The sequence below is a fragment of the Rhododendron vialii genome, chromosome 6a, assembly GCF_030253575.1.
Source record: "Rhododendron vialii isolate Sample 1 chromosome 6a, ASM3025357v1".
Taxonomy (NCBI): Eukaryota; Viridiplantae; Streptophyta; class Magnoliopsida; order Ericales; family Ericaceae; genus Rhododendron; species Rhododendron vialii.
The window spans coordinates 41,410,317-41,437,269 of record NC_080562.1 but is presented as its reverse complement, the minus strand read 5'-3'; the positions used below and the strand labels follow the sequence as shown (position 1 = coordinate 41,437,269).

The 26,953-nt window shown below is 39.7% G+C and overlaps 5 protein-coding genes across 5 annotated transcripts; all 5 read left to right on the top strand.

Annotated features, from left to right (window-relative positions):
- The first annotated feature begins 2,474 nt into the window (after positions 1-2,474).
- On the top strand, positions 2,475-5,845 carry LOC131329405 (alpha-1,3-arabinosyltransferase XAT3-like). Its single transcript, XM_058362508.1, has 3 exons — positions 2,475-2,650; positions 2,766-2,846; positions 4,577-5,845. Exons 1-3 carry the CDS (start codon positions 2,536-2,538, stop codon positions 5,740-5,742), a joined length of 1,362 nt encoding a protein of 453 aa, XP_058218491.1. The 5' UTR covers positions 2,475-2,535; the 3' UTR covers positions 5,743-5,845.
- A 4,516-nt stretch (positions 5,846-10,361) lies between these two features.
- On the top strand, positions 10,362-12,144 carry LOC131328757 (alpha-1,3-arabinosyltransferase XAT3-like). The gene is made up of 3 exons (XM_058361658.1): positions 10,362-10,503; positions 10,624-10,749; positions 10,979-12,144. Exons 1-3 carry the CDS (start codon positions 10,362-10,364, stop codon positions 12,142-12,144), a joined length of 1,434 nt encoding a protein of 477 aa, XP_058217641.1.
- Positions 12,145-16,088: 3,944 nt separating this feature from the next.
- Positions 16,089-17,168, top strand: LOC131328756 (alpha-1,3-arabinosyltransferase XAT2-like). The gene has a single exon (XM_058361657.1). The coding sequence runs from the start codon at positions 16,089-16,091 to the stop codon at positions 17,166-17,168; it is 1,080 nt and encodes a 359-aa protein (XP_058217640.1).
- A 3,396-nt stretch (positions 17,169-20,564) lies between these two features.
- On the top strand, positions 20,565-22,520 carry LOC131329144 (alpha-1,3-arabinosyltransferase XAT3-like). Its single transcript, XM_058362218.1, has 3 exons — positions 20,565-20,779; positions 20,889-20,999; positions 21,161-22,520. Exons 1-3 carry the CDS (start codon positions 20,638-20,640, stop codon positions 22,321-22,323), a joined length of 1,416 nt encoding a protein of 471 aa, XP_058218201.1. The 5' UTR covers positions 20,565-20,637; the 3' UTR covers positions 22,324-22,520.
- A 907-nt stretch (positions 22,521-23,427) lies between these two features.
- LOC131329147 (alpha-1,3-arabinosyltransferase XAT3-like) lies at positions 23,428-26,039 on the top strand. Its single transcript, XM_058362220.1, has 2 exons — positions 23,428-24,037; positions 24,330-26,039. Exons 1-2 carry the CDS (start codon positions 23,800-23,802, stop codon positions 25,490-25,492), a joined length of 1,401 nt encoding a protein of 466 aa, XP_058218203.1. The 5' UTR covers positions 23,428-23,799; the 3' UTR covers positions 25,493-26,039.
- Positions 26,040-26,953: the final 914 nt, after the last annotated feature.

Sequence of the window (26,953 nt, the reverse complement as noted above, 5' to 3'; positions counted from 1 at the left end):
GGGGGTCTTGGCATCAGAAGAATCAGTGAACAAAACTCCTCTTTGTTAGCAAAGCCTCCAAGGATAAAAACTCACTCTGGGTTTGAGTTCTTAGTAGGAAATATGGGATTTGTGAGGATTTTTGGGGGCGTAGGCTACTATCTTCTGGGAGCCCCTCAAATGCTCAGTGGCAGATGCATATTCTGTCATGGGAAGGATAATTATGCAGGGTTTCATAATCAATTCAAGACAAACTCGGGGAATGGTACTAGCTTTTGGAATCACTAGCGAAGAGCGCGACGTGCTCGCACGTCATTTTGTGCTCATTGCTCTTTGTATTGCTCATTGGATCCCTCCCAATTCAACTAGCTCAAGCTCTCACATTCTTTCTCCACCGTTGGATCCAAAATAAGAATCATAATCAAAATTAAATCCTTAGTTGATTTACTTTCTCTACCTCTATCTCTCTCTTTAATTAATGTTTACTACTCTCTATGTGCCTCTGTCTCTCTCTCTCTCACATTCGCTAATGTTTTCTTTATAAGCTTTCTTGCTTCACTCTAAATAGCTCTAGAGTTCACTGTTTGGTGTGGAAATGGAGTTCCAACCAGCTGCTTGTCTTTTTCTCTCTCTTTCTCATTCAACATTTGTTTGGATGTTTATCCCCTCGCCCTCTCGATGTACATTTATCGAATTTCATCAATATATTTTCTTTCGCCGATAAAAAAAAGAGAGAGAGAGAGAACTGCAATGAGTCAATCTTGCCTGCCAGATCTCTTAGAAATCGAGTGTTTGATATTAGTCAACTTATGATTTCCCAAAGCACAATGGTTAATCAATGAGGCAAAAGATGCAACCCACCCATGCAAATTTCACCCCCTGATTAAATTTAGTTTCTAGGGTTCCTCAATATATTTTTATTATTACATAAAGATAAAAGCATTGATCCCCAATAGATCTGAGGAAAAATAGCCAAGAAAATTGGATCTCTGATTAAACTATTACGAGTCAATTGTACACAGGACACACCACAAGATTGAAAAATGTTTCTCTAGAAATTGACAAAAATAGGCTTTTAACGACTCCAAGGGCTGGTCAGTGGAACCATGACAGTAAATAATGAACTTTCTCCTCAAAATTTGTAGGTACGACTTCCACCTACAAAAATAAAAACAAAGCTCTTGAGGCAACTGAATGCTTGTGCGATCGTCGACTTTAAGTCTAGTTGAGATACCCAGGAGCTCAGGAGCGGAGCTAGCTGGTGGGGGTTGTGGCACGTGCCACAACCGTTTCAGAAATACCAAAAAAGGGAAAAAAATATGCAAAAACCTTTAAATAAAAATATTGTACGGAAAGTCTACACGAAGTGTACTTTTTGGGTGGTTCATGTATGTGCCCAATTATAAGTGCTTGAAGCATCGCACAAGAGTTTGAGCCTCTTAAGGGCCCTGTGTTTCGTTTTCAATTTTTCCAATCTCTCTCTCTCTCTCTCTCTCTCTCTCTCTCTCTCTCTCAATTTTTGCATAATTTTCCACAATATTTGTAATTTTTTCCACTAATTGGAAAGAAATGTGATCCCTTTGGATATTATATTAAATTTTTTTCCACAAAATTACTCCTTCCGTCCCATAAAGTTTAAGCCCTACATAACTATGTGCAATTTCGAACCAAAAAATTTGAAAATATTTTTCCTTTCGAAATAATTTTTGGTGCAATATGGATCAGTGCAAAAAATTTGAAAAAATCATTTAACAAATATGTTATTTTTAAATTTGAAAATGGCACGTAGTTTCGCAGGGAACCAATTTTATGGGACAGAGGGTGTAGTATTTTTACTCCTTGTTTATTTACAGATCATGTTGCGTGTGAATAAACATATAAAGTGAATTCAAAAAATGTCGATTTACATACTTATATTAATAAGTTATGCAGTAATCCATTTTCTACACTTGGGATGAAACAGGCATGTTCCATTGCTCTAGGCAGCCCGGGAAACTTGTCAAAAAAAATTTTGTGGTGCTTGATAGGGAAGAAAGCAGAATACGATAGCTCCCCGTATTGGAGCTACTTGTCAATTTTATTTGGTGACAGCGCACATTCACCAAGAGAGAAAGCGTGGCTCTCCCTCTTAGAGATTTGAGTTTATGCCGCCGGTAAATTGAGAAAATGGGATATAGCAGTTTCCATGAATCCAAATGTTGTCACTCCCGTATCCAAATCCTGGCTCCGCTCCTGCACAAGTTGGCACTCTGTTATCTTGAATAACGTCTATCTATCAATACATGATACATCTAATATCTTACTATACATTTCTTCCCCTGTAAGTTGTTCAATGGATTAAACTAATCGGAGAAGGGGAAAAATAATACGAGATGAAAGAATCATGACGAAAACGTGGACCACAATAATAAGAAAAATGCAAATTCAAATTAACCAAAACACACAAGCCAACGTACGTATACTTAAATCTTTCATTTATTGAGCACCTCAAGGGTTGCTCATGCATGAGTAAGTCAATGCCAAAACTCTGAGTTGGGTTTTCAGATTGTTGGGAAGATGGAGAAGGTGCCAAGAAGTCTGGTTTTAGGCGCAACGCCATTGTTCTGCTTGCTTCTCCTCACGTTGCTCTACACTGCCGACATCGGATCGCGTGAAGTTCCATCAAGTCAATGTAATTATGCTTCTTGAAGTTCTATGAATTTGCAAGCTTTTCCTAAATAAATGTTTTATAGAGAGATTTCTCACCCACCATTGACTTGGTGAATATCGTTGCTTGGAAATGGCAGGGAAAAAAACGGATTCGGGCGCCAGTCGCATAGAACATCAACATGATCACCTGCATTTTCTCATGAAAAGACTGCTGAAAGGTTTCTTTTTTTAACTCTTTTACTTCTGCATTTTCATTATTCCACATTAGGGAAAGTCTATAATCATAGTTAAGGGGGAGGGGAGGAGAGGGGAGGGGTGGCCATTTCGGCGGATCCGACCCAACCCGCCCTGATCCTCTCCTTGTTTGGGATTTGGAGATTTTTTGGAGATCAGGTAGGATTCAAGGATGATTTTTTAAAAAGCAAAGTCCACTCTGACCCCATATGGTTATCGCCATATGCGGATACCCTCTCATGATTCAAAATTGACCACATAACCTACATGTGGTTTTGAAAATGTGCAGATAGACCCCATGCCGTCATATTTTCCACCCATATTAACGGACATAATATTAAAAGACCGATTTACCCTCATCATGTCCTTTGATTCTTCTTCTTTTTTAAATCTAACAACACCATCCCCTATACCAAAACTTGAATCTAAACTGTTGATATTGTAAATTTTGACGAGTACTACATCTATGTCAAAATTCAAGTCAATCAAAAAATGAAAAGCTCATGGTCGAATCGATTTTGTTATGAAATTAAAATTTCAAATTTGAATTTACTAAAAATTAGATCACTAGGTTATTGATGCCTGATCGAGATGATTTTTTACAGAGATACTCTATTCTTTATTTAATACATTATGAACGACTCAGATTACATTCTAGAAGCTTGTGAGATACACCTCCGTTAATATGGATGGAAAACATGACAACAGGTGGTCTATCCGCACATTTTCAAAACCACATGTAGGTTATTTGTGTCAGTTTTGAACTATAAGAGGGGTATCTGCACATAGTGATAACCATAGGAGATTAAAGTGGACTTTGCCCTTTTTTAAAAAAAATCGGAGAGTGGATAGGGGGTGGATCTTATTCACGTAATCCTTCAAAATGACCTATGCTCCATCTCTAAATCCTCACTCTGCGCTTGGGTTCTCAATTCTCACACTCACTAATTTTAGTTGTTTGGGAGGTTTGTGGAAGACGCTTTTACACTAGCGATCGTGCACCTGCCCACGCATTATCTAACTTATGTGTGGATATGTGTCTGTCCCTGCCCCGCCCCGTTCCCCACCCCGTAGTCGCCCCCCACCAAAGTCTTCTTTTCATATATATCAGTAATGCCAATTTTAATATTATTAGTACATTAGTGTTTGTTTTTTAACTTTTCCCTTTGTAGCCTAGTTACCAACTTAGCAATTTCACATTCACGCCTGAAGAGGCAGAAATGCAACGGCGGTGCATAGCGGTACAGACTTGATGTAATTTGAACTTGGTTGGTAGACTATTTTGAAGTCTTTGAAGTTTGTTTTAATCTTTGCATTAGATGTGTTCAAGACTTGAAGTCTGTTTTAACTATGAAGGAATAAGCGGTAGACCCAAGTCCAGTGCATTATGAAAAACTGTCTTTTTTTCATCAGTGGTGTATTAATTTCTGTAGATATCAAATGATTGGAAGCCCAAGCCTGCTTCTCCGTTTGGATCTCCGTTCCCCGTTTGGGGGTGCGGTGTGGGAAGAGGTTAAAAAAAATTTCCCGGTGGAGATCGGGGAGGGGATGGAGATGGGATAGGAGTGGATGGATTGGGGATGGGGATAGTAATATCCACCCCCACCCCACCCTATTGCCATCCCTGTAACATAAGAGATTATGTATAGTCACCCTTCTCTCAATTTGCCATGTCTAATTTGTTTCTTCTGTGGAATTGCATGCATGCGTATAGGAGAAAATCAAACTCAGCTGGAAGCGACTGGATTTGCTTGCCATTATGACATTCACACTGAAGTTTGTGTGTCCAATAGACCAATAAGAATCGATACACTTACAATGACGGTTTATGCACCATTCAATCAAGGAATGCCCCAAGCCAGTCGGAGAATTCGTCCATATCCGAAGGAGGATGATAAGTCGACAATGAGAAGGATTTCATCAGTGCAGGTACTTCAGGGAAACATCTCCCCGCCTCCAGCTTGTGAGTATACCCATAATGTCCCTGCCGTAGTTTTCTCATCCGGCGCATCCTCAGGAAACATATTCCATGAAATCAGTGAATTAATAATTCCTTTGTTCATCACTAGTCGCCATTTTCAATCTCGCCTACGCTTTATTGTCCCCGATTTTGATATTCGGTTCATAAGTAAATATAAGAAAATTTTCTCCCATTTGTCAAGCTATGAAGTCATTAATCCAGCAGCAAATGTAAGTGTGCATTGCTTTACGGGAGCAGTTGTCGGGCTTCACTACCATGACAATCTTGCCATTAAGACCATGGACGTCCCCGAAGGTTACTCCATGCTTGATTTCAGGCAGTTTGTCACCGAATCTTACAATCTAAAGATACGAGATTTGTCGCAAATGGAAAAACCGACATTGGTACTTATTTCTCGTAAGAACAAAAGAGCCTTTATGAACGAAGATCAGATGGTTACCATGATAAAGGAATTGGGCTTCAGAGTTATCATCGCACAGCCTGATATGACGGCCAATTTGGACAAATTTGCAGAGATAGTGAACTCGTGCAGCGTACTAGTTGGCGCCCACGGTGCTGGGATGACAAATGCTGTCTTCTTGCAAAAAGGGGCTGTCCTGGTGCAAGTGGTGGGGCTGGGCCTTGAATGGCTCTCAAACATCACCTATGGCACACCAGCTATAGGAATGGGTTTGAATTACATAGATTACAAAATTGAACCAGAGGAAAGCTCTCTCGTCTCTCTTTATGGCAAAGATCACCCTGTCATTGTTGATCCGCAATCCATCGCCTCGAAAGGGTATGAGGCTGTTAAGGATGTGTACCTTGTAAAGCAGAATTTTAATATTGATGTTGTGAGGTTTAGAAAGACTCTTGTGAACGCACTTGAACTTCTTGGGCGTTCAGCTCCTTTGGGTTGAAAACAATGTTTTGATATGGATCTTTCTAGTAACTTCTGTAGATACTACAGTTACGAAAGAAAGAGGAATCCGTGTTATTGGAAGTGAAAGAATTGATGAAACACATCAACTTGTAAATTGTACCCTATTTCTCTGTGTTGGTAATCGTTTGAACCCATTAAAATTTTAACCAGTGTAAAAAGTTTACTGTACGATTTTGTCACTATTGAACTGAAATTCTAGAGCCGCCCCTGCATGTTAGCATTTGTGTCTGTCTCGAGGCCCTTTGGACCTGATGGGGTTCTCTAAATTACTCAGTACATTCTTATCTTCCTTCCCATGGTTCCTACTGAAGTTAATGATCTTAGAGGATCTGACTCTTTTAAAAATGCTCGTTTAGGGTCTGTTATAGTCAAAAGTAAAACCACATTCAAAATTGCGTGTTAGATGATTATTAAGTAGGGAATGAAAAAAGTGATACATTTGACATTTAAAGTGGCTTTTGTAGTACTTAAAAACTAAAAAATGAGGCTTTGTATCTACATTTATGTTCAGTATGCTAGGCAACTTCTCTAGTTCAAGAGCTTTAGGTTGGATATAAACTAGCTGTGCTCTAGTTGCTTTTCTAAGTTCAGTGAATCGCTATGGAAACGAAATAGAAGAAAGTGACAAATGCCTAACAACCAATGAGGGGCTAAGGAATGGTGACTTCTGTGATGACTGAAACAGTTAATGGAGACCTTTCTGAGCTACCTACATACTCTGGGAAGAGTCCAAGACCATGGATCCGATCAAAGGAAGATGGAATCAACCACTGTCCTTTTGTGATATTCTCATGCAAGTACAATACATACACAAAAATATGTTTGCATAAGATGCATACTTTTTGAGTCACTGTGATATGCACCGTTACACCTATTTGATAAAATGTTACGCCAATCTTAAGCCTATTGGTAAAACAAATGATGGAAACACGTATATCTAGAAGTATTCGTGACTCTTCCAAATAGTCACAAACAAAAGAGATAATTGTACTATCCATCCCAAGAAGTGTCAACGAATAGACACAACGCTATGCAAATAACTAATCCTCATTCAAAAATGAAGTCCATAAGCTCCTCAAATTTGTTGAGGTGCATATGTGGGAGATGCAGTATCATGGGGAGGATCATTAAGCAGGGGTTCATAATCAAGACAAACTCTGGGAATGGCACTAGTTTTGGGAATCATATTTGGTAGGGAGCAACTGAATTGAGGTATTCCTTTCCTTGGCTTTTTCTTCTCTCTTCCCAAAGAGAAGCAAAGATATGTGATATGGCCAATCCTTATGGCATGTGGAACTTGCAATTCAGAAGAAATCTGTTTGTTTGCGAAGAAAACCAGGTTGCAGAAATACAACTTAAGCTTACTGGCTTCACTCTCAATAGCTCTTGTGTTGACTGCTTGGTGTGGAAATGGAGTCCCAGCCAGCTTTTCTCAGTTAAACCTGCCTATGCAACTTGGGAACAGCAACCACATCAGGAGACTTAAGACTGGGATTTTTGCATGGCAAGCAATCCAAGGAAGAATTGCAACAAGGTCACTCTTAGCAAGGAGAAATATCATCGCCACCCATCCAGATTCTTTCCCCTTGTGCTCTGGTGCTACTGAAACCCCAGTCCATTTACTTCTTCATTGCCCAGTAGCATGCATGGTATATCTGGTCTGCGATCACGGAGTGGCAGAACAATGGGCTTGTCCGGCCGGCTTCCTTGCATGATCTCATGCTTCTTTGGTTCACCAATTCTTACTACAACCTGGAGGAAATATGTTGGGAGACTATCTTCTATGTGGTGCTTCGGTCGATTTGGGGAGCAAGAAACAATAGGGTCTTATAAAATTTCCACATGGTATCCGAACGGGGCCCATTCCACCTCACATTTTAAAAATTTACAATCCACACCCCACAATGACAGACCAACAAAAGTGATGATAAGACCCAAAAAATGGCCACATGACAAACCTAAAACGCGGCTACACGTGAGGGGGGATGTTAAGGAAATAGAGTCCCATATTGCCAATTGAATTAGAGATGGATACAAAGTTAGGGTTGTGTTACAGTGACAGTGTTTGTGGCAAAGGGGTGGTAGTGCTTCCACGATCTTTGTAGTTGTCTATTTTCTACACATTTTTAATAAACTCAACTTTATTATTTGTATAGTTGTATTCCACCATCTTTTAGTACTTTGAAAATTCTCTTTATCGACACATAGAAGTTCTTTATCCGACTTAAAATGACGGAGGTGCGAGCGTTTTACAAGAACAATTCATTTTTTGACGCAATGAGAGTAAAATAGTCATATATTTTTATGTACAAAAAAAATGGCATCCAAACTAATTGGGTTAGAAAGCAGACTTAACAAGCTTTTTAACAGTTCAAACCTTGCAAAAATCGGAGTTCGGGAATGTTCGGAACAAACTTGCAAAGTTTGACAAATTGTGGAATTCCAAGGCGTCTCAGGCGCAATGTAGTGCGCCCCGGGCGCAAAAGAAATGAGCCTCAGGAGCATTGAAAGTTCAGAATTTCTTAAATTTCGCAGCCTTCTTCTGGACACTACCGAACTCCGATTTTTCCAAGGTTTGAACCGTGCTTGTTAAGTCTACTTTCTAACCCAATTAGTTTGGTTGCAATTTTTTTTTGTACATCAAAATATATGACTATTTTACCCTCACTGAGTCCAAAAATGAATTGTTCTTTTAAAACGCTCGCATCTCCGTCATTTTAAATCGGATAAAGACCTTCTATATATCGATAAAGAGTTTTCTCAAAGTACTAAAAGAGGGTGGGGTCAAACCATATAAACTAATGGCTATTCAAACCTTGAAAAAATCGGAGTGGTGGTGGAGGAGTTGTAGTCATGCTAGAGTTGCATGTTGCGGTTTGATTGTCATAGCGATGAAGTGTTTGTGTTGGTTGTTATGGTAAAAGGAAGGCGGAGGTGGTAGGGATGAGGTGTGGTGTCAATGGTGGTAAAAAAGTGGAAGTGTGGTGGTAGTGGTGAAATTATTGTGGTATATGTGATCAAGTGATGGGGGTGGAGGGTTTGTGTTACAGTGACAGTTTTCCACACAACAATGCTTTGGTTGATAGGGATTATCGGATGGATAAGATATGATTAAAACTTGGACTGCTCTTCGGGTGAAAGGAAGACATAACTTGGATGCATATTCTGTCGAAGATTTCAAGAGATGCTTGGAATGAATTAGGAGCTCCATACTTTAATTTACCATGTAGTTTGCTTCTTACTGTTGTCTTTTTCTCCCTCTCATTCAACCTTTGGTTGGATGTTTCTCGCCTCCCCTCTCTCGATGTATCCTTACGAGTTTCATCACTATATTTTCTTTTGTCGATAAAAAAAGAAAAGAAAAAAGGGAATATGACAGTTGCCGGCCAGATCTCTTAGAAATCGTGCATTTGATATTAGTCAACTGGTGATGTCCCGAAGCCCAATGCGAAAGCAATGAGTCAAGAGATCACGCAACCCACCCTGCAAATTTCTCCACCTGTTCACATTTAGTTTCTAGGGTTCTTCACAATATTACATACATAAACACAAGATTAACCATCTGTTTATGTTCAGAAACAATGCCGAGAAAATTGGATCTCTGAATCAACTATTAAAAGTCATACGTACATACATAGTACACACCACAAGATTAAAAAGTGTTTCTCTAGAAATTGAAAAATATATATGCTTTTAACAACTCCAAGGGTTGGTCGAGACTCGAGTGGGATCATGACAGTAAATACTAGACTTTCTCCTACATACTTGTAGGTATGACTTCCGCCAGAAAGAAAAAATAAAATAAAGCTCTTGAGGCAACTAAAGATTTGTCCCGTCGTTTACTTCAAAAGCTGGTCGAGGTGCTTGTAAGTTGTTCCCATAACTCTGTTTTCATGAATAACATATATCCTTCTTTTCTTTTTTGAAAAAATGGGATTAGTGTTATTCATCTGTATGCAAAAAGTTTAAACATCAGAAAGTGAAGACCCCATGAGGGCAAGATGGTTGTCCACAGGTCGAATGAACCACGAGAAAAAGCCTTCTTAGCACAATTATGTGCGGCTCGATAACAATCGCGTTTGACAAATTTAAACACACAAGACATAAAAGATTCTCTAAGAGCTATGCAACCATGCACCAAAACACCAATATCTGTAGGCGGTTCTTTTGCCGTAAGGCAACTTCCAACAACCGACTCCAAATCTGATTCGATAATAACTCTTGACAGGCTCATAGTAATACCCAGGTTCATACCGTCACGAAGTGCAAGTGCTTCAGCGATTCTAGGGGAGCTATCACCTGCGTCCACATTAATCTTCACCGCATTATGATCTGGCCCTACCCACGTTCGATTTTCAGCTGGAGCCGTGTGTGTGTGGCACTTCTTGCGCTCAAGGTGTTCATTGGAATAAACTAATCGGAGAAGGGGAACAATAATAAGACAGGAATGAATCATGACAGTGAAAAACGTGGACCAGAATAATAAAAAAATGCGAAGTCAAATTAGCAAAAAACACAAGCCAACGTATACTTAAATCTTACATATATTGAGCACCACCATGGTTGTTCATGCATGTCAAAGTTAATGCAAAAACTATGAGTAGGTTTTCAGATTGTCGGAAGATGGAGAAGGTACCAAGAAGTCTGGTTTTAGGCGCGACTCCATTTTTCTGCTTGCTTCTCCTCGCCTTGCTCTACACTGTCGAAATCGGATCCCACGTAGTTCCATCAAATCAATGTATGTAACTATGCTTCTTCAACTCTACGAATTCGCAAGCTTTTCCTAAATCAATGTTTGATAGAGCAACTTCTCACCCACCATTGACTTGGTCAATATCATTTTGCTTGGATATGGCAGGGAAGAAAACACATTCAGGTGCGACTCAGATAGAACATCAAGATCACCTGCATTTTCTCATGAAAAGACTAGTGAAAGGTTTCTTCTTCTTCTTTTACTTCTGCATTTTCATTATTCAACATTACGGTAAGTCTATAATCATAGTTACAAGGGGAAATCTCTAATAACATGATCCTTGGTGATTCGCTCATGACTAACACCACCTTGTATTTGATTTGCATAGTTAATGGCCATGAGATTATGTATAGTCACCCTTCTCTCAATGTGCTTCAAAACATGGATTCAACAATAAAAGTTTGAGATAATATTTATGTCTAATTTGTTTCTCCAATGAATTAAAAATGCATACATATAGGAGGAAATCAAACTCAGCTGGAAGCGACCGGATTTGCTTGCCATTATGACTTTCACACTGAACTTTGTGTGTCCAGTAGACCAGTAAGGATCGATACACTTACAATGACGGTTCATATACCATTCAATCATGGTATGCCCCAAGCCAATCGAATAATCCTTCCATATGCAAAAAAGGAAGATGAGTGGATCAGGAGAACGGTATCATTAGTGCAGATACTTCAGGGAAACATCTCCCCCCTTCCACCTTGTGAGTATACCCATAATGACCCTGCCGTAGTTTTCTCATCTGGTGGAGCCACAGGAAATATATTTCATGAATTCAGCGATATAATCATTCCTTTGTTCATCACTAGTCGCCATTTTCAATCTCGCCTACGCTTTATTGTTCCCGATTTCGCAATTCGGTTCATGAGTAAATATAAGAAGATTTTCTCCCATTTGTCAAGCTATGAAGTCATTAATCCAGCAGCAAATGTAAGCGTGCATTGCTTTCCGGGAGCAGTTGTCGGGCTTCACTACCATGACAATCTTGCCATTAAGACCATGGAAGTCCCTGAAGGTTACTCCATGCTTGATTTCAAGCAGTTTCTAAGAGAATCTTACAATCTAAAGATACGAGATTTGTCAAAGACGGAAAAACCGACGTTGATACTTATATCTCGTAAAAACAAAAGAGTCTTTATGAACGAAGATGAGATGGTGACCATGATAAAGGCATTGGGCTTCAGAGTTATCGTCGCACAGCCTGATTTGACAGCCAATATGGACAATTTTGCGGAGATAGTAAACTCATGCAGCATACTGGTTGGTGCCCACGGTGCTGGGCTTACAAATGCTGTCTTCTTGCCAGAAGGGGCTGTCCTAGTGCAAGTGGTGGGGCTTGGCATAGAATGGATCGCAAACACAGCCTTCGGCATACCAGCTCCAGGAATGGGTTTGAATTACATAGAGTACAAAATTGAACCAGAGGAAAGCTCTCTCATCTCTCTTTATGGCAAAGATCACCCTGTCATTGTTGATCCCGGATCCATAACCTCGAAAGGGTATGAGATTCTTAGGGATGTGTACCTTGAAAAGCAGAATTTTAATATTGATGTTGCGAGGTTTAGAAAGACTCTTGTCAATGCACTTGGACTTCTTGGGCGCTCAGCCCCTTTGGTTTGAAGAAACAGTGTTTTGAGACGAATCTTTCTTGTAACTTCTGAAGATACAATTAAGAAAGAAAGAGGAATCTGTGTTAACCACAGGACAAACCTCCAGTTAACTACAGGACAAACCTCCGGTGGCCAGGGGTTTATTTGTGGGCAATAGAAGTTGAACCCTGTTACTTGCCGCTCGAGCAACCCCTTCGGATTGTTTGGAAAGACAGTTAGGCAATATAAGACATTAAATGGTTGCTACTACGTTTCAATCTGCAGGCGAGTAACTAATAAGATACTAGGACAAAAACCAAAAAAAAAAAAAGGGTCAACACAAAGTCAATGTTTACGGAGTTTGTTTACATTTACACTTGACTAGCGAGGGTTGTTTGTTTTACATGTTTCTTTTTGGAACTCGAGTTCTACTAAACAACACCAAGAAGAGCTCTACTTCTGCAACCATGAAACAGTCTCAGAGAATAGTACTGTAACGGAAATATGCAAGACAAATGCTGCGCTAGACAAGTGATTCATCATTGAATAATTTTTCTAAACTTGTTACCTTGCTTAGAATTCGTGAAAGAAATTGGGAGAAATTTATCTTGGTAAACACATTCTTACTGGTGACTTGGTTTCTGCAACCTCTTCTTGCCAAAAATCTCATACAATGTTTCACCATTGCTCCTTCAATCGCATGAAGCTTTGCATTTTCCTTCTGCTCACAAGAACCTGAGGCAGTAAGACCCCCAACCACATAACCACTTGCAATGCTACTCTCTCCTTTCCTCCTTTGCCTGATATCCACCTGCTTGAAATATTCTTGTCTAGTCAATTCTATTTCTGTATAAATAATCTGTATAATGATCACCATCACAGATTCTCAAGATGGCAACAGTTGACTCGGACCAAATAAGAGCCAAGAGAAGTGGTTCTTTTTCCCATATAGGCCCCTGAAGAACTGCCTATCAGCTCAGTTTACCAGCAGATGATCAAACTCATTGGCCTATATCACAACTGGAGGTCCATGGACATTGTGAAGCATCTGATGTAACCACTTCCTTGTTTTCGGATCTTCCTGAAAAATATGAAAACCATAAGCCCTATTAGCGTTCAAACAACTCCAATGAAGAACTCGTGTATCCTAGATTTTTGTTGATCTTGAGAAGAACTTCATTTTTATATGAGCAAAAAGAGAATTTAAACAAATTACAAAGACTGAATAGGCCCAAGAATGAAGGCATCACAACGGTGTGTGGGTATCCCAACCAAGCTAATAGGCAGTTGGCACCCCCGCACCCCAACGATTACACACCATGCACCAAGGACCAAAAAGGGAATAACAACCTACACCATGGTTGGCAAGACAGTTTTATGACAGTTTTAAAGGCAAATTGGTTAAGTGGCCAAAAATGCTAAATTCAAAGGTTCAACTCCCATTGGGGCTGATGTCTGTCTGGTCATTAAGTCCAGGCTCGAGAATTACTTGAGGTGCACTTAAACCGACCTGGAGAGGCTCTTATAGTTTCTGTACAGATGTGCATGCAATTGTTAGCTCAATTTGTTCACTTGCTTAGTGTGGGATTATGATTTTATTTTTACCTTTTCTTAACCTCTCCACCAATCCTCATGCACAAGAAACGATAAAGGAAGAAGTGGAAGTACCCAAACACAGAGGGGTGAACTGTGAAGTGGGAATGAAATAGAAACTTACTAAGTCACAGGATCTGGATGGGATCATACGTTGAGCAAAATGGCAAGAGGATCCTTCAAATACAGACCAGGGCAGTCCTCTCTCAGAGCAAGTGATAATGACTCCAGCCATACTACACATGCACATCCTTCAAATACAGTAGTAGCCTTAGAACTCTATGTTTGTATAAATAATCTGGCTAATGATCAACATCACACATTCTCTAGAAGGCAACAGTTGACTTTGATCCAAATAAGAGGCAAGAGAAGTGGTCCTTATTCATATATCCGTTCACCGAGAAAAATTCAACGACAAGGTGATACTAAAGATATTAGCTGATAAAAAAAAGTGCAGGTAGGATGATTCACACACACTGCCAACCAAATTTAATAATCGTGTTCAGAGAAAATGAAGTGTGGTCAAAGCCTCAAAGGTATTGGGATTTGTCCTACATCGGTTAATTATCTCCTCCAAAACTAGTATATGAGCCTGGGCGGCCTCTCCACTCTTTGCCAATTGGTTTGGAGTTGGATGCTTTAACATGGTATCAAAGCTAGGCTTTCGGAGGCTTTTCCCCTTTGTTTGTGTCATAGTTGCACTTTGTTTCATTGTGATCCGTGTGTTTCGGATCCTTTGTTGACCTCTCCATGTGCAAATCGGGGGTCGCACATGCGGGGGAGTGTTGGGATTTGTCCCACATCGGTTAATTATCTCCTCCAAAACTAGTATATGAGCCTGGGCGGCCTCTCCACTCTTTGCCAATTGGTTTGGAGTTGGATGCTTTAACAGTAACATTAGAAACACTTTTCCCCTCAAGAACTGCCTATCAGCTTAGTGTACCAGCATATGATCAAATCCACTGGCCTGTATTGCAACCCCGAGGTCCCTGGTCGTTGTGAAGCAAATGATGTAACCACTTCTTGTTGTCGGATCTTCCTGGAAACAAACGTCATGAGCCATATTAAATTTCTACCAACTTCATCGTAAGAACTCACAGATCCTAGATATTTGTTGATCCTGAGAAGAAATTCATGACATAGTCTTAAAGTCAAAGGGGTTAAGTAGCCGAAAATGTGAAAAATCGCAGATTCGACTCCCACTGCAGCAAAAATCCTCAGAGCCGGTGGATGTTTGTCTGGTCGTTTAGGCTCCAAGATTAGTTGAGGTGCTTTGGTAACTGACGTGGACACGCACCTATCATTTATGTATACAGGTATATGCAATAGCTGAGATCAATTTGTTCACTTGATTAAACTAATCAAAAGTAGAAAAAATAGAGTAATAAAGCAAGACTGCAGAAAACCATGGACCAGGACAAAGAAAATCTGTGTCTAATTAACAAAATTGACAAGCCAAGTAGTACTTAATCTTTCATAGAGCCCCTCCGTGGTGTCACTAGCTTGCATGAAATACATTTACTTTGAGAATGATTACAGATTGGCGGAAGATGGAGATCTAGAAGGTGCCAAGAAGTCTGGTTTTTCTTGCAACTCCATTAATCTGCTTGCTTCTTCTCCCCTTGCTCTACACTGTTGATTTACGATCAGATGTAGTTCCATCAGACCAAGGTAATTATGCTTCTTGAACTCAAATTTGCAGAATTTGCCTTAATCTTACGCTTTAAAGAAAATTTTCTGAGCCATCATTAACTTAGTTGATTTGATTGCTTGGAAATCATAGGGAAGATACAGCTTAGCACCAGAAAGGTTGGCCAAGGCAGAGAAGATCTAGAGCACCTGAATTTTCACTTCAAAAGACTACTGAGAGGTTTCCTCTTCTTCTTAATCTTCTGCATCATCATTATTCAGCATCAATGCAAGTCAGTATCATACATGCACAGAAAAAGGAGTCGTTAACTATACCACCCCACGTACACCACTGACCAGTAATTTGATGGAGCCTAGAAACATGACTCAAATTTTTAGGCCTCTTATCACCTAGATAAACCTCTGATGTCTGACCAGGTGTTACACCAATCACATTAAACTCTATGCCATTCACTCACTAATACCACCTTGCCCTTTATTCGATATCACTGGTTAATCATGTTATAAAAGCTTAGCTATAATCATACTTCTCTAACATTGCTTAAAGCATGGCTTCAAACAATAGAAATTTGACATCATATCTACACCTAATTTGTTTATACAATTGAATTGGATGCATAATTAATAGGTGAAGATCAAACCCAAATTGAAACGACTGGATTTGCTTGCCATACTGACCTTCACACTCAAGTTTATGTGGCCAATAGACCAGTGAGAATCGATACGCATACAATGAACGTTTATCCACCATTCAGTCAACATATGCCCCAAGCCAATCGCACAATCCGTCCATATGCACGGCAGGAAGATGAGACGGCCATGAGTTTGGTTTCACCAGTCCAGATACTTCAGGGAAACATCACTCCTCCAGCTTGTCAATATACCCACAACGTCCCAGCCGTAGTCTTCTCATCCGGCAGCTTCGCAGGAAACTTATTCCATGAATTCAGCGAAATACTCATTCCTTTGTTCATCACTAGTCGCCACTTCCAATCTCGCTTACACTTCATTGTTACCGATTTCAGTCCTTCGTTCATTGGTAAATTTGAGGATATACTGTCCCATTTGTCTAGCTACAAAGTTATTAATCCGACAGCAAATGGCAGCGTGCATTGCTTTCCTGGAGCTGTTGTTGGACTTCACTACCATGGCAATCTTGCCATAAAATCCTCTGATATCCCCAGGGGTTACTCCATGCTCGATTTCAAGCAGTTCCTCAGAAAATCATACAATCTGAAGATACGAGATTTGTCACAGCCAGAACAACCGGTGTTGATACTTATATCTCGTCAAAGTTCAAGAAGGTTTCTGAACGAAAATGAGATGGTGACCATGATGAAGGCATTAGGCTTCAAAGTTGTCATCGCAAGGCCTAATGCGATGTCCAATTTAGACAAGTACGCACAGGTGGTGAACACATCCAGTGTAATGGTTGGCGCCCATGGAGCTGGGCTTACGAACGCTCTCTTCTTGCCCCAAGGGGCTGTCCTGGTGCAATTGGTGCCGCTAGGCGTAGACTGGGCCTCAACCAACTACTTTGGCGGGCCAGCTACGGAGATGGGTTTGAATTACATAGAGTACAAAATAGAACCGGAGGAAAGCTCTCTCCTGTCCTTTTACGGCTGTAATCACCCTGTCATTACTAATCCAGCATCCATATTCGCGAAAGGGTATACGGCTGCCAGGGCTGTATACATCGACCGGCAAAATATGTATATTAATGTTGTGAGTTTTAGAAAGACTCTTGTCAAAGTACTTCGACTTCTGGGGCGCTCAGCTCCTTCGGGTCGAAGAAACCGTGTTCTAAGATGATCCTTTCCAGTTTACCTGGGAAGATACAATCAAGAAAGATAGCGGAACCTGTGTGTAATTTTACCTGTGAAGGTACAGTAAGAAAGAAAGAGGAACCTGTGTTATTTAGAAGGAAAGACTTTTGGGCTACTAGTTTCGATCACAACTTGCAGCACCGCCATATGCTGACCCACGTTCCTTTTACACCACACACTCTGTTCGAAGGCCCAAAAATCCTCATTATAATGTTATAATGTGTGGTGGAAATAGAAGCGCGTCAGGAATAATTATTTAATAGTTTGGGAGTACCGTCACGTGGTACTTCGGACCAATTTAAAGCCAAATATTTATGTGAGGTTCATATACTTAGTGGTAGACCCCACACAAGAATGTATGATTGTAAAGTGATTTGGAGTACCGCCTCGGTTTGGAATACCACGTGGCGGTACTCCCGAACTATACTTACCATCAGTTGCCTAGTTACATTTGGTACATATCAAAGTCCAAGGACGGAAGCAGAATTTCAACGTTCCCTGATTAAAAAATCAGTAATGCGGACACACAGCATTTATGCACAGATTTGTTATCGAGCTCACTACGGGTCTCACACAAATAATCCGAGCCGTTCATTAAATGTAAAACATTTTTCCAAGGGCCGCCGCGAAAAATCAGCTCAATCCGATACCTATAAGTGCTTGATTTAATCATCTAACTTTTCATTATCCTGAAATTCGAATAAAAAGTTAAATGATTGAATCGAGCATCTTTAAGTATCAGATTGAGTTGATTTTTTGCTGAGGCCCTTGAAAAAATATTTTACATTTAATGAACGGCTCGGATTATTTGTGTGGGACCCGTAGTGGGCCCCACAACAAATCTGTGCATAAATGCTGTGTGTGTAGCATTACTGTTAAAAAATATCACAGAAATGGCATAAACTCGGTTCACCGTTTAGTTTTAGTTTTAGTTTTGTTTTCAATCATTACCCTATTTCTTTCTCTAATTATTACCCTATTTTTTCAATTATTACTTTCTCATCTCTTTCTATCTCTCTCCAATCATTATTCCTATCTTCAATTATTATTCTATTTCTTTCTTCACCCACTACCAAAACTAAACTAAACTAAACTCTCAACCAAATACAACCCTTACAGTTTTTCAACCTATAGTTACAAAGATATAATTGCATACCATTATAGATGCATGCAATCTTGTGCATCCATATTTGTTCCAAATGAAAAACCAAAAAAAAAAAAGAAATTAGTGAATCTAGTGTTAAATTCTTTATAGATGCATACAATCTTAGGGAGACAGTCATTGATTTTTGCAAAAAAACAAAAAACTTGGATGGGCAGATAATAAACTGTTTTAGAAAACGTTGCCGGTGAACCACATTAGTCACATCAATCAAGCGGAACAGTCGGTTCAATTATACTAATCACATCAATCAATTGAACTTGGTCAGTTGTCCTCGTAGATATCCTCCCTTTGAAAATTAAAAAACTACAAGATCATCGGGATTTGAAATTCATCGTTTAACCATTCAAACTTTATCAATTTAAGGTCGTCAATTGTATAGATCAATCATTCGCTCGTCACTCAAAATACTGACCGCTCGATAATATTTCTACTTATCTCTGAAAACTACTACCATCACTATAATTGTGCTAACAGTTAAACAATTTTTAGTCAGCTATTATCATTGATGACATTAATTGTAGGGTTTACATATTAATTGTATGGAATTAGTCATAGCTAGTTGTAAGGGTCAATCATTCAGTTGTCACTCAGACATTGACCATCAACGGTAGACCATAGGTAATAATCTCTCAGCTACGCCATCAAAAATAAAATAAAAAAATTCTCTCTCAACTAACATTAATTTACACACAATTGTTATTAACTATTAAAAATGATGAATTGTATCTTCATCTAATCATTAGGGCATGTAATTACGCTTCACGAAAGGAAGGGTTTTTTCCATCAAATATTTAGAACAAAAAGGAATACAAGATTTTTATATTTTTTTTATAAATTAAAAAAACTTAAAACGATATCTATTTCTATGAAAATAATTATTATCCACATCGTTACCGTAATAAAATTCTATCGAAAAAAATATGTTAGTTAAAATGTAGATTACATATTCTCACTACTAAATCGATATTCCGGTTGAATTCTGTAAGTGCGGCCATAAAATGTGGCAATTTTGGTTCCAAGATATGATATGCAAGTGCAAAAACCACGATGTTTTCATCAAATAATCAACCTCCCTTTTTAGATATGGTTTCGATCTTACTATTGTGATTAGATTTCTTTTCCAATCTAATTAATGGTCTAGATTTCATGGGAATCAAATGTCCCAAAGCCATTACGGGGCATCAAAGAAATTCAGGCCTGAAATGGGATAAGCCTTCTCGTATGTTAACTTGGCCCAATATCAGTTTCGGTTGAAAGCCCAATACAAAAGGCCCGTGGCTCATTTTGGCTGTCTAGTCCAACGCTTATAATACTTGAAAGTGTATTCTTAGCTTTGATTTTAGACGCTTGTTACAGTCCATGACACAAAATCGGTGAAAGAAATTGGACCGTCTAGACGGATCAATGAACAATTTCATGGACCGTCCAGTTTCTTTCATGGATCCAGTGTCATGGATCGTATCATTTTTGTTGATTTTACAGTTCCTCAAGAAAACAGAAGCAGAAAATGCATAAGATAATCAATTCACAAAACAAATGAGGATGGAATGAGACACTCATGGATCTATGATCTTCCACAATGAAAAACATTGTATAGGATCAAGGAAAATATTACTTCTGTAAATTTATACGCACAGAGATTTTAGTCACAAATACGTTCGAGAACTTAAGTCCCTCTAGATTTTGCAAAATCCGCTTGTATTGAACTATTTTCTGACACATTTGTATTCAAATTCGTACGCCTAAATTTGTGCACTCAAACTTTTTCAAATAAACTTTTTTTCCGGGTTTTCCTCCAAAATACACCATTTGATGTTAGCCAAATTATACTCCTAAATGGCCCAAAGCCCCCTCTCGATCCATATTTCTTTCCATTTGTAGTTTTTATTATATGGCTCTTTACCATATAAATCACATCTATTACAAACACTTGCAAAAAAAGGCCAAATGGAAGTGTTGCGGACGCCTTGTCGCGAAGCAGATTAACTATTAGTACTGATTAATCAGCTGATCATATGCACAATCATGCACTAACCACCACTGATTAGAAAAGTTTTCTCCGAGTAGGTACCAGCAAAAAGCAAGTGTCCCGCTCAAGCTAATCCAGTTGATTAAACTAATCCCAGAAGGGGAGAAAAAAACAAGAGAGGAATAACGAATGGCAGTAAGAAAACGATTGACCAGAAGACAAGAAAATGGTTAGACTAATTAGCCACTAAATTGACAAGCCAACTGTGCTTACTCTTTTCCATTAAACATCTCCATGGCGTTACATGGCTTTGTATAAGAAATGCAAAAGCTTCGAGCAGGTTTTGATCAGGTTGGTGGTAAGATGGAGAAGGCGCCCGGAAGTCCGGTTTTTCGCGCGACTCCATTAGTCTGCTTGCTTCTCCTCACCTTGCTCTACACTCTGCATTTCGGATCCAATCAATGTAATTCTCGAATACACTGCATATTCGAAGACATGCCCGAATCAATGTTGTACGTAACTTTTCTTACCCACCCATTGACTGACTTGATATGGTTGGTTGGAAATGATAGGGAACCAACAGATAAGAAATCGGGGCAGCAGTCGCAGCACCCCCGGAAAGGATGGCCGAGGCATTGATGATCAAGAGCACCTGAATTTTCTCTTGAGAAGGCTACTGAGAGGTCTTCTTCTTCTGCTTCTTCTTCTTCTTCTTTCTTCTTTATTCAAAATTAGTGAGATTATGATCCTTTATAATCATAATCTAAGACCAGTACTAGACTGAATGCAAGATCATAGTCATATCTAACTAACTAGTTAAATGAAATTGGATGCATTCATGTAGGAGAAGATCAAAACCAACTTGAAGCCACTGGATTTGCTTGCCATTCTGACCTTCACACTGATGTCTGTGTTGCCAATAGATCAGTAAGGATCGATACCCGTACAATGAAGCTTTATGCACCATTCAGTCAAGGTATGCCCCAAGCAAACAGCATAGTCCGGCCATATGCAAGGAAACCAGATAAGAGAGCCATGAGTTTTGTTTCACCAGTCCAGATACTTCAGGGAAACATCACTACTCCAGCTTGTCATTATACCCACGACTTCCCTGCCATAGTCTTCTCGTCCGGCGGCTTCAGAGGAAACCTATTCCATGAATTCAACGATATAATCATTCCTCTGTTCATCACTTGTCGCCACTTCCAATCTCGCCTACGCTTCATCACCACCGATTTCAGTCCTTTGTTCGTTGGTAGATTTAACAAAATCCTGTCCCATTTGTCTAGCTATGAAGTCATAAGACCGGCAGCAAATGGAAGCGTGCATTGTTTTCCTGGAGCAGTTATCGGGCTTCACTACCACGGCAATCTTGCCTTGAACACCACTGACATCCCCGGAGGTTACTCCATGCTTGGTTTCAGGCAATTTCTCAGAGAATCATATAATCTGAAGGTAGTAAATGTACCAGAGATGAACAAGCCTGTGTTGATACTTGTATCTCGGGCAAAAACAAGATCGTTTCTAAATGAAGATGACATGGTGACTATGATGAAGGCATTGGGCTTCAGAGTTGTCGTCGCAAGGCCTCATATGATGTCCAATTTAGACAAGTTCGCACAGGTGGTGAACTCCTGTAGTGTAATGGTTGGTGCCCATGGTGCAGGGCTTACAAATGCTATGTTCTTGCCCCAAGGGGCTGTCCTGGTGCAAGTGGTGCCGCTGGGCCTGCGCTGGCTCTCATCCAGGTACTTTGGCGGACCAGCTAAAGAGATGGGCTTGAAATATGTGGAGTACAGAGTCGAACCAGTGGAAAGCTCTCTCCTCACTCTCTACGACCAAGATCACCCTGTCATTACTAATCCCGCATCCATATTCTTGGAAGGGTATGAGGTTGCTAGGGCTGTATACATTGATGGGCAGAATCTGACCATTAATGTTGTGAGGTTTAGAGAGGCTCTTGTCAAAACACTTGGACTTCTTGGACGCTCAACTACTTTGGGTTGAACAAACAGGGTTCTAAGATGATTCTTTCTCGTTTACCTGCGAAGATGGAGATTAAGAAAGACAGAGGAACCTGAGTGAACTGGAAGAAAAAGAAATGATTTAACACATGAATGTACAATTGTATAGTCCTCCGTGGTTATATTCGTTTGGAAATGCCCTGGGCAACTGATTCAAATTTGATTCATTTTTTTCTGAACTTGTTAACCTGCTTACGTTTAGAAGGCTAAGAGTGATGATCTATGTTGGTTTTTGCTGTTTGGTCGGCAATGGCGTCTCAGCCATGGTTGTTCCTTCCACTGGCCGTGAGATGGAGTGGTAAACCGTGTTTGTGGGCAAGAAGATGTTTCTTTTTCTTTTCTTTTTTTTCCTTTGCCGAACTTTAGGAGAAGTGGTTAGATGTCGGTGTTAGGGGAGAGGGAGGGTGGAACTTGAGCCCTGCACCTCATTTGTTGGGAGTTTGTCCAATGTATTGACCCGTCAATGCGTGCTTAAGGCCCAACTTGTATGAGAGTATTCGAATAACGACAAAGAGTCCATCACATCAACCATTTTTCTATTTATCCAATTGAATTATAACTACACCATTTGATATAAGCCAAATTATAATGGCCGAAATTTTTTTATTGTGTTCATTTCTTTTTTTGATTTTGTGTTTTAAACATCTACAAATCATGTCTTACTATTTCTACGAACATATGCAAAAAAGAAAAAAAACTGGATGCGCAACGAATGCCTTGTCGTGAACCAGATTAAGGGTTGTTTGGCCTAATAAGCCAAATAGCTTTTTCTTTTGGTCCTTATTCAAAATTGTTTTTGGCATTTGTTGAGTTTTCGTGAACTTTTTGTGGATTATTGTTTTTTCGCGACAAAAAGAAAGTAAAAAATTACGATCATAATCTAATTTTTTTAATAAAGATGAAAATTTGGATTATTGGCTTTTTTTTGTCTTTATTCAAAGAAAACTTGGGTTTCGATCGTAATTTTTTACTTTTAGATTCCTCCTGTCATAACGAAGTAATAATCCTAAAAAAATTGAGGAAAAACAAACAAATGAAATTTTTTTTTGAATAAGTAGGTGTAATCGGCTGGCTGATTAAAGAAGGTTTCTCTGGGTAGTTACCGACAAAAAGCTGTAGCAATTGTTCAGCTCACGCTATAGTCTATGCAGTTTGATTAAACTAATCCGAGGAGGGAAAAAAATACAAAGAGAGGAATAACTAATGACAGAAGAAGAAAAGTAAGAAAAAGTTAATTTTTGGGCCCTTAATTTTTCTTCATAATGTCCTGTAAAAGTCAGTAACTAACTTACCAACTTTGACTTATTTCTCTGTCTAATTAACTACCAACGAATTGACAAGCCAAACTGTACTCAGTCTTTCATTGAGCATCTCCATGGCGTTCAGTGCTTGTTCTTACCCTGAAGAGGAATGAGGTTAACAACAGCAGTGTCAGAGCAAGTTTTCAGGTTTGTGGAAGATGGAGAAGGAGCCAAGAAGTCTGATTTTTCGCGCAACTCCATTAATCTGCTTGCTTCTTCTCTCCTTGCTCTACACTGAATTAATCTGGCTGCGCTACACCCGACATTGTGGATCAGATCAAATGGTAGGGAACCAAGAGTTCAGAAACTGGTGCAGCATTCGCAGCACCGGAAAGGATGGTCAAGGCATCGATGATCAGGAGCACCTGAATTTTCTCTTGAGAAGACTAGTGAGAGGTTTCTTCTTCTTCTAGATTTTCATTATTCAGAATTAGTGAAAGTATGTAATCGTATGATCCTTGTGTCATTCGCCCATTAAATAACAATTCGTCTTTTCATTAACTTCTGCTGTTAATCATATCATAAAAGCTTAATCTATAGGTACTAGTTCTTATCTCAACCAACTTCAGGCATGGTTTAAATTCATAATCCAAAGACCAAATACCCAGTGAATGCAAGATTATAGTCATATCTAACTTATGTTTTATGGAAAAAAGAAAACTAATGTTTTATGGATGCATGTTTATAGGAGAAGATCAAACCCAACTTGATACAACCGGATTTGCTTGCCATTCTGACTTTCACACTGACGTCTGTGTTGCCAGTAGACCAGTAAGGATCGATATGCGTACAATGAAAGTTTACGCAACATTCAGCCGAGGTATTCCCCAAGAAAATCACATAGTCCGTCCATACGCAAGGAAAGCAGATAAGATAGCCATGAGTTTTGTTTCACCAGTCCAAATACTTCAGGGAAACATCACCCCACCAGCTTGTCAATATACCCACAATGTTCCTGCCGCAGTCTTCTCATCTGGCGGCTACACAGGAAACCTATTCCATGAGTTCAACGAAATAATTATTCCTTTGTTTGTCACTTATCGCCCCTTACAATCTCGCCTTCGCTTCATTGTGACCGACTTCAATCCTCCTTTCTCTGGTAAAGTTACGAAAATCCTGTCCCATTTGTCAAGCTATGAAGTTATAAATCCGGCAGCAGATCAAAGTGTGCATTGTTTTCCTGGAGCAGTTGTCGGGCTTCACTACCATGACTATCTTGCCATAAACACCACAGACATCCCTGGAGGTTACTCCATGCTTGGTTTCAAGCAATTTCTCAGAGAATCATATAATCTGAAGGTAGTAAATGTATCAGAGATGAACAAGCCTGTGTTGATACTTTTATCTCGTCCAAAAACAAGAACGTTTCTGAACGAAGATGAGATGGTGACTATGATGAAGGCATTGGGTTTCAGAGTTATCGTCGCAAGGCCTCATATGACGTCCAATTTAGACAAGTTCGCACAGGTGGTGAACTCCTGTAGTGTAATGGTTGGGGCCCATGGTGCAGGGCTTACAAATGCTATGTTCTTGCCCCAAGGGGCTGTCCTGGTGCAAGTGGTGCCGCTGGGCCTGCGCTGGCTCTCAGCCAGGTACTTTGGCGGACCAGCTAAAGAGATGGGCTTGAAATATGTGAAGTACCAAATTGAACCAGTGGAAAGCTCTCTCCTCACTCTTTATGGCCAAGATCACCCAGTCATTACTAATCCAGCATCCCTATTCTTGAAAGGGTATATGGCTGCTAGGGCTGTGTACATTGATGCGCAGAATCTGACTATTAATGTTGTGAGGTTTAGAGAGACTCTTGTCAAAGCCCGTGGACTTCTTGAGCGCTCAGCTCCTTTGGGTTGAACAAACCGTGTTCTAAGATGATTCTTTCTAGTTGACCTGTGAAAATACAATTAAGAAAGAATGAGGAACCTGTGTTATTTGGAAGAGAGAGAAATGATGAAACGCGCGAATGTATTGTATAGTCCTCCATGTTGGAGTTCATTTGGAATGACAATTAGGTAATCTAAGACATTTAATGGTGGCTACCAGTTTCAATCGGCAGGCTCAAAAGTTATCAGATTGTGGGAATTTTTCAGGAATAAACTGTTCCTCATGAACATGTATAATGAAGCACGTAACTAACAAAGCCTCTGTTCATGGAGGTTGCTTACATACAAGCTTGTCCAGCCAGACGAGGCATGTTCGGTTTACAAGTCCCTTTAGGCGCTTCAGATCCACTAAACAACATCAACAAGATCGCCATTTCTATGACCATGCAACAGTCTGAGATAAGAACTTAAATATGCAAATCAGATGCTACCCTAGGCAAGTGATTCATCTTTGAATCATTTTTCTGAACTTGTTAACTTGCTTACAATTAAAAGCCACTCTCAGACCATGGAAGAAATTGGAAGAAAATTATACACATTGTTACCGGCAACTTGGAACCTCATCCCACAAAGCTCATATAGCTTTCCGTTTTGCCATTGCTCCTTCAATCGCATGGAGCTTTTTATTTTCCTTCTGCTCACAATAACCAGATGTGATAAATCCCACATCCACACTCGCAATGTTCTTCTCCCCTTTCCTCCATTGTTTGACATCCACTTGCTTGCCATCTTGGCGCAATTCCTGTAGCTGAAGGACGTCTAATGTAACTATAGGCTCCAATACACCTCTGAACAGTATGCCAACAACAATATAAATCCAGATAAAGAAATTTCAGAGAACTTCAAGTTTCTATACAGTATATACAAGTGTCCACGAATATATGTATATGCTGGAAGCATGCAGCCATTTTTCTCTCTTAAAAGCTTGAGAATTATTCCAATTTACCATGATCCCAGAATTGAAAAGTTGCCATATTTCTTACAAATTAAAAGAAACTAGTTCAGTGACAGAAACACGTACCACCAAAAGAGCTTGCAAACGAAAGTAAAGCCCAGCTCTATTTATTGGTCTGAGCAAGATGCGACTTATTCAAAATTAATTTTATGCACTTTGCTGTCCAGGGAAGAGACCATGGGAAGTTCCTCCATAGGCAATTCCATATCTGCCAATTTTGGTGCCGGAACAATCTACATAAACTGCCACCTGTAATTATCAACCAACAACTTAGCTGCCCCTCGGCACACCACCTTATCCTCCTCCTGTTGAACCACCAATGCAAAGTTCCTCACCTAACCAAAAGCAGGAACTAAATTTTTTGCACACATGGAATTATTAATACAGATTTATTTATGTAAGCATATGCACTTAATTATACATGGATGTTTCTATGTGTACTACATTCTCATCAAGAGCAGCAGCATTGTCCTGGAT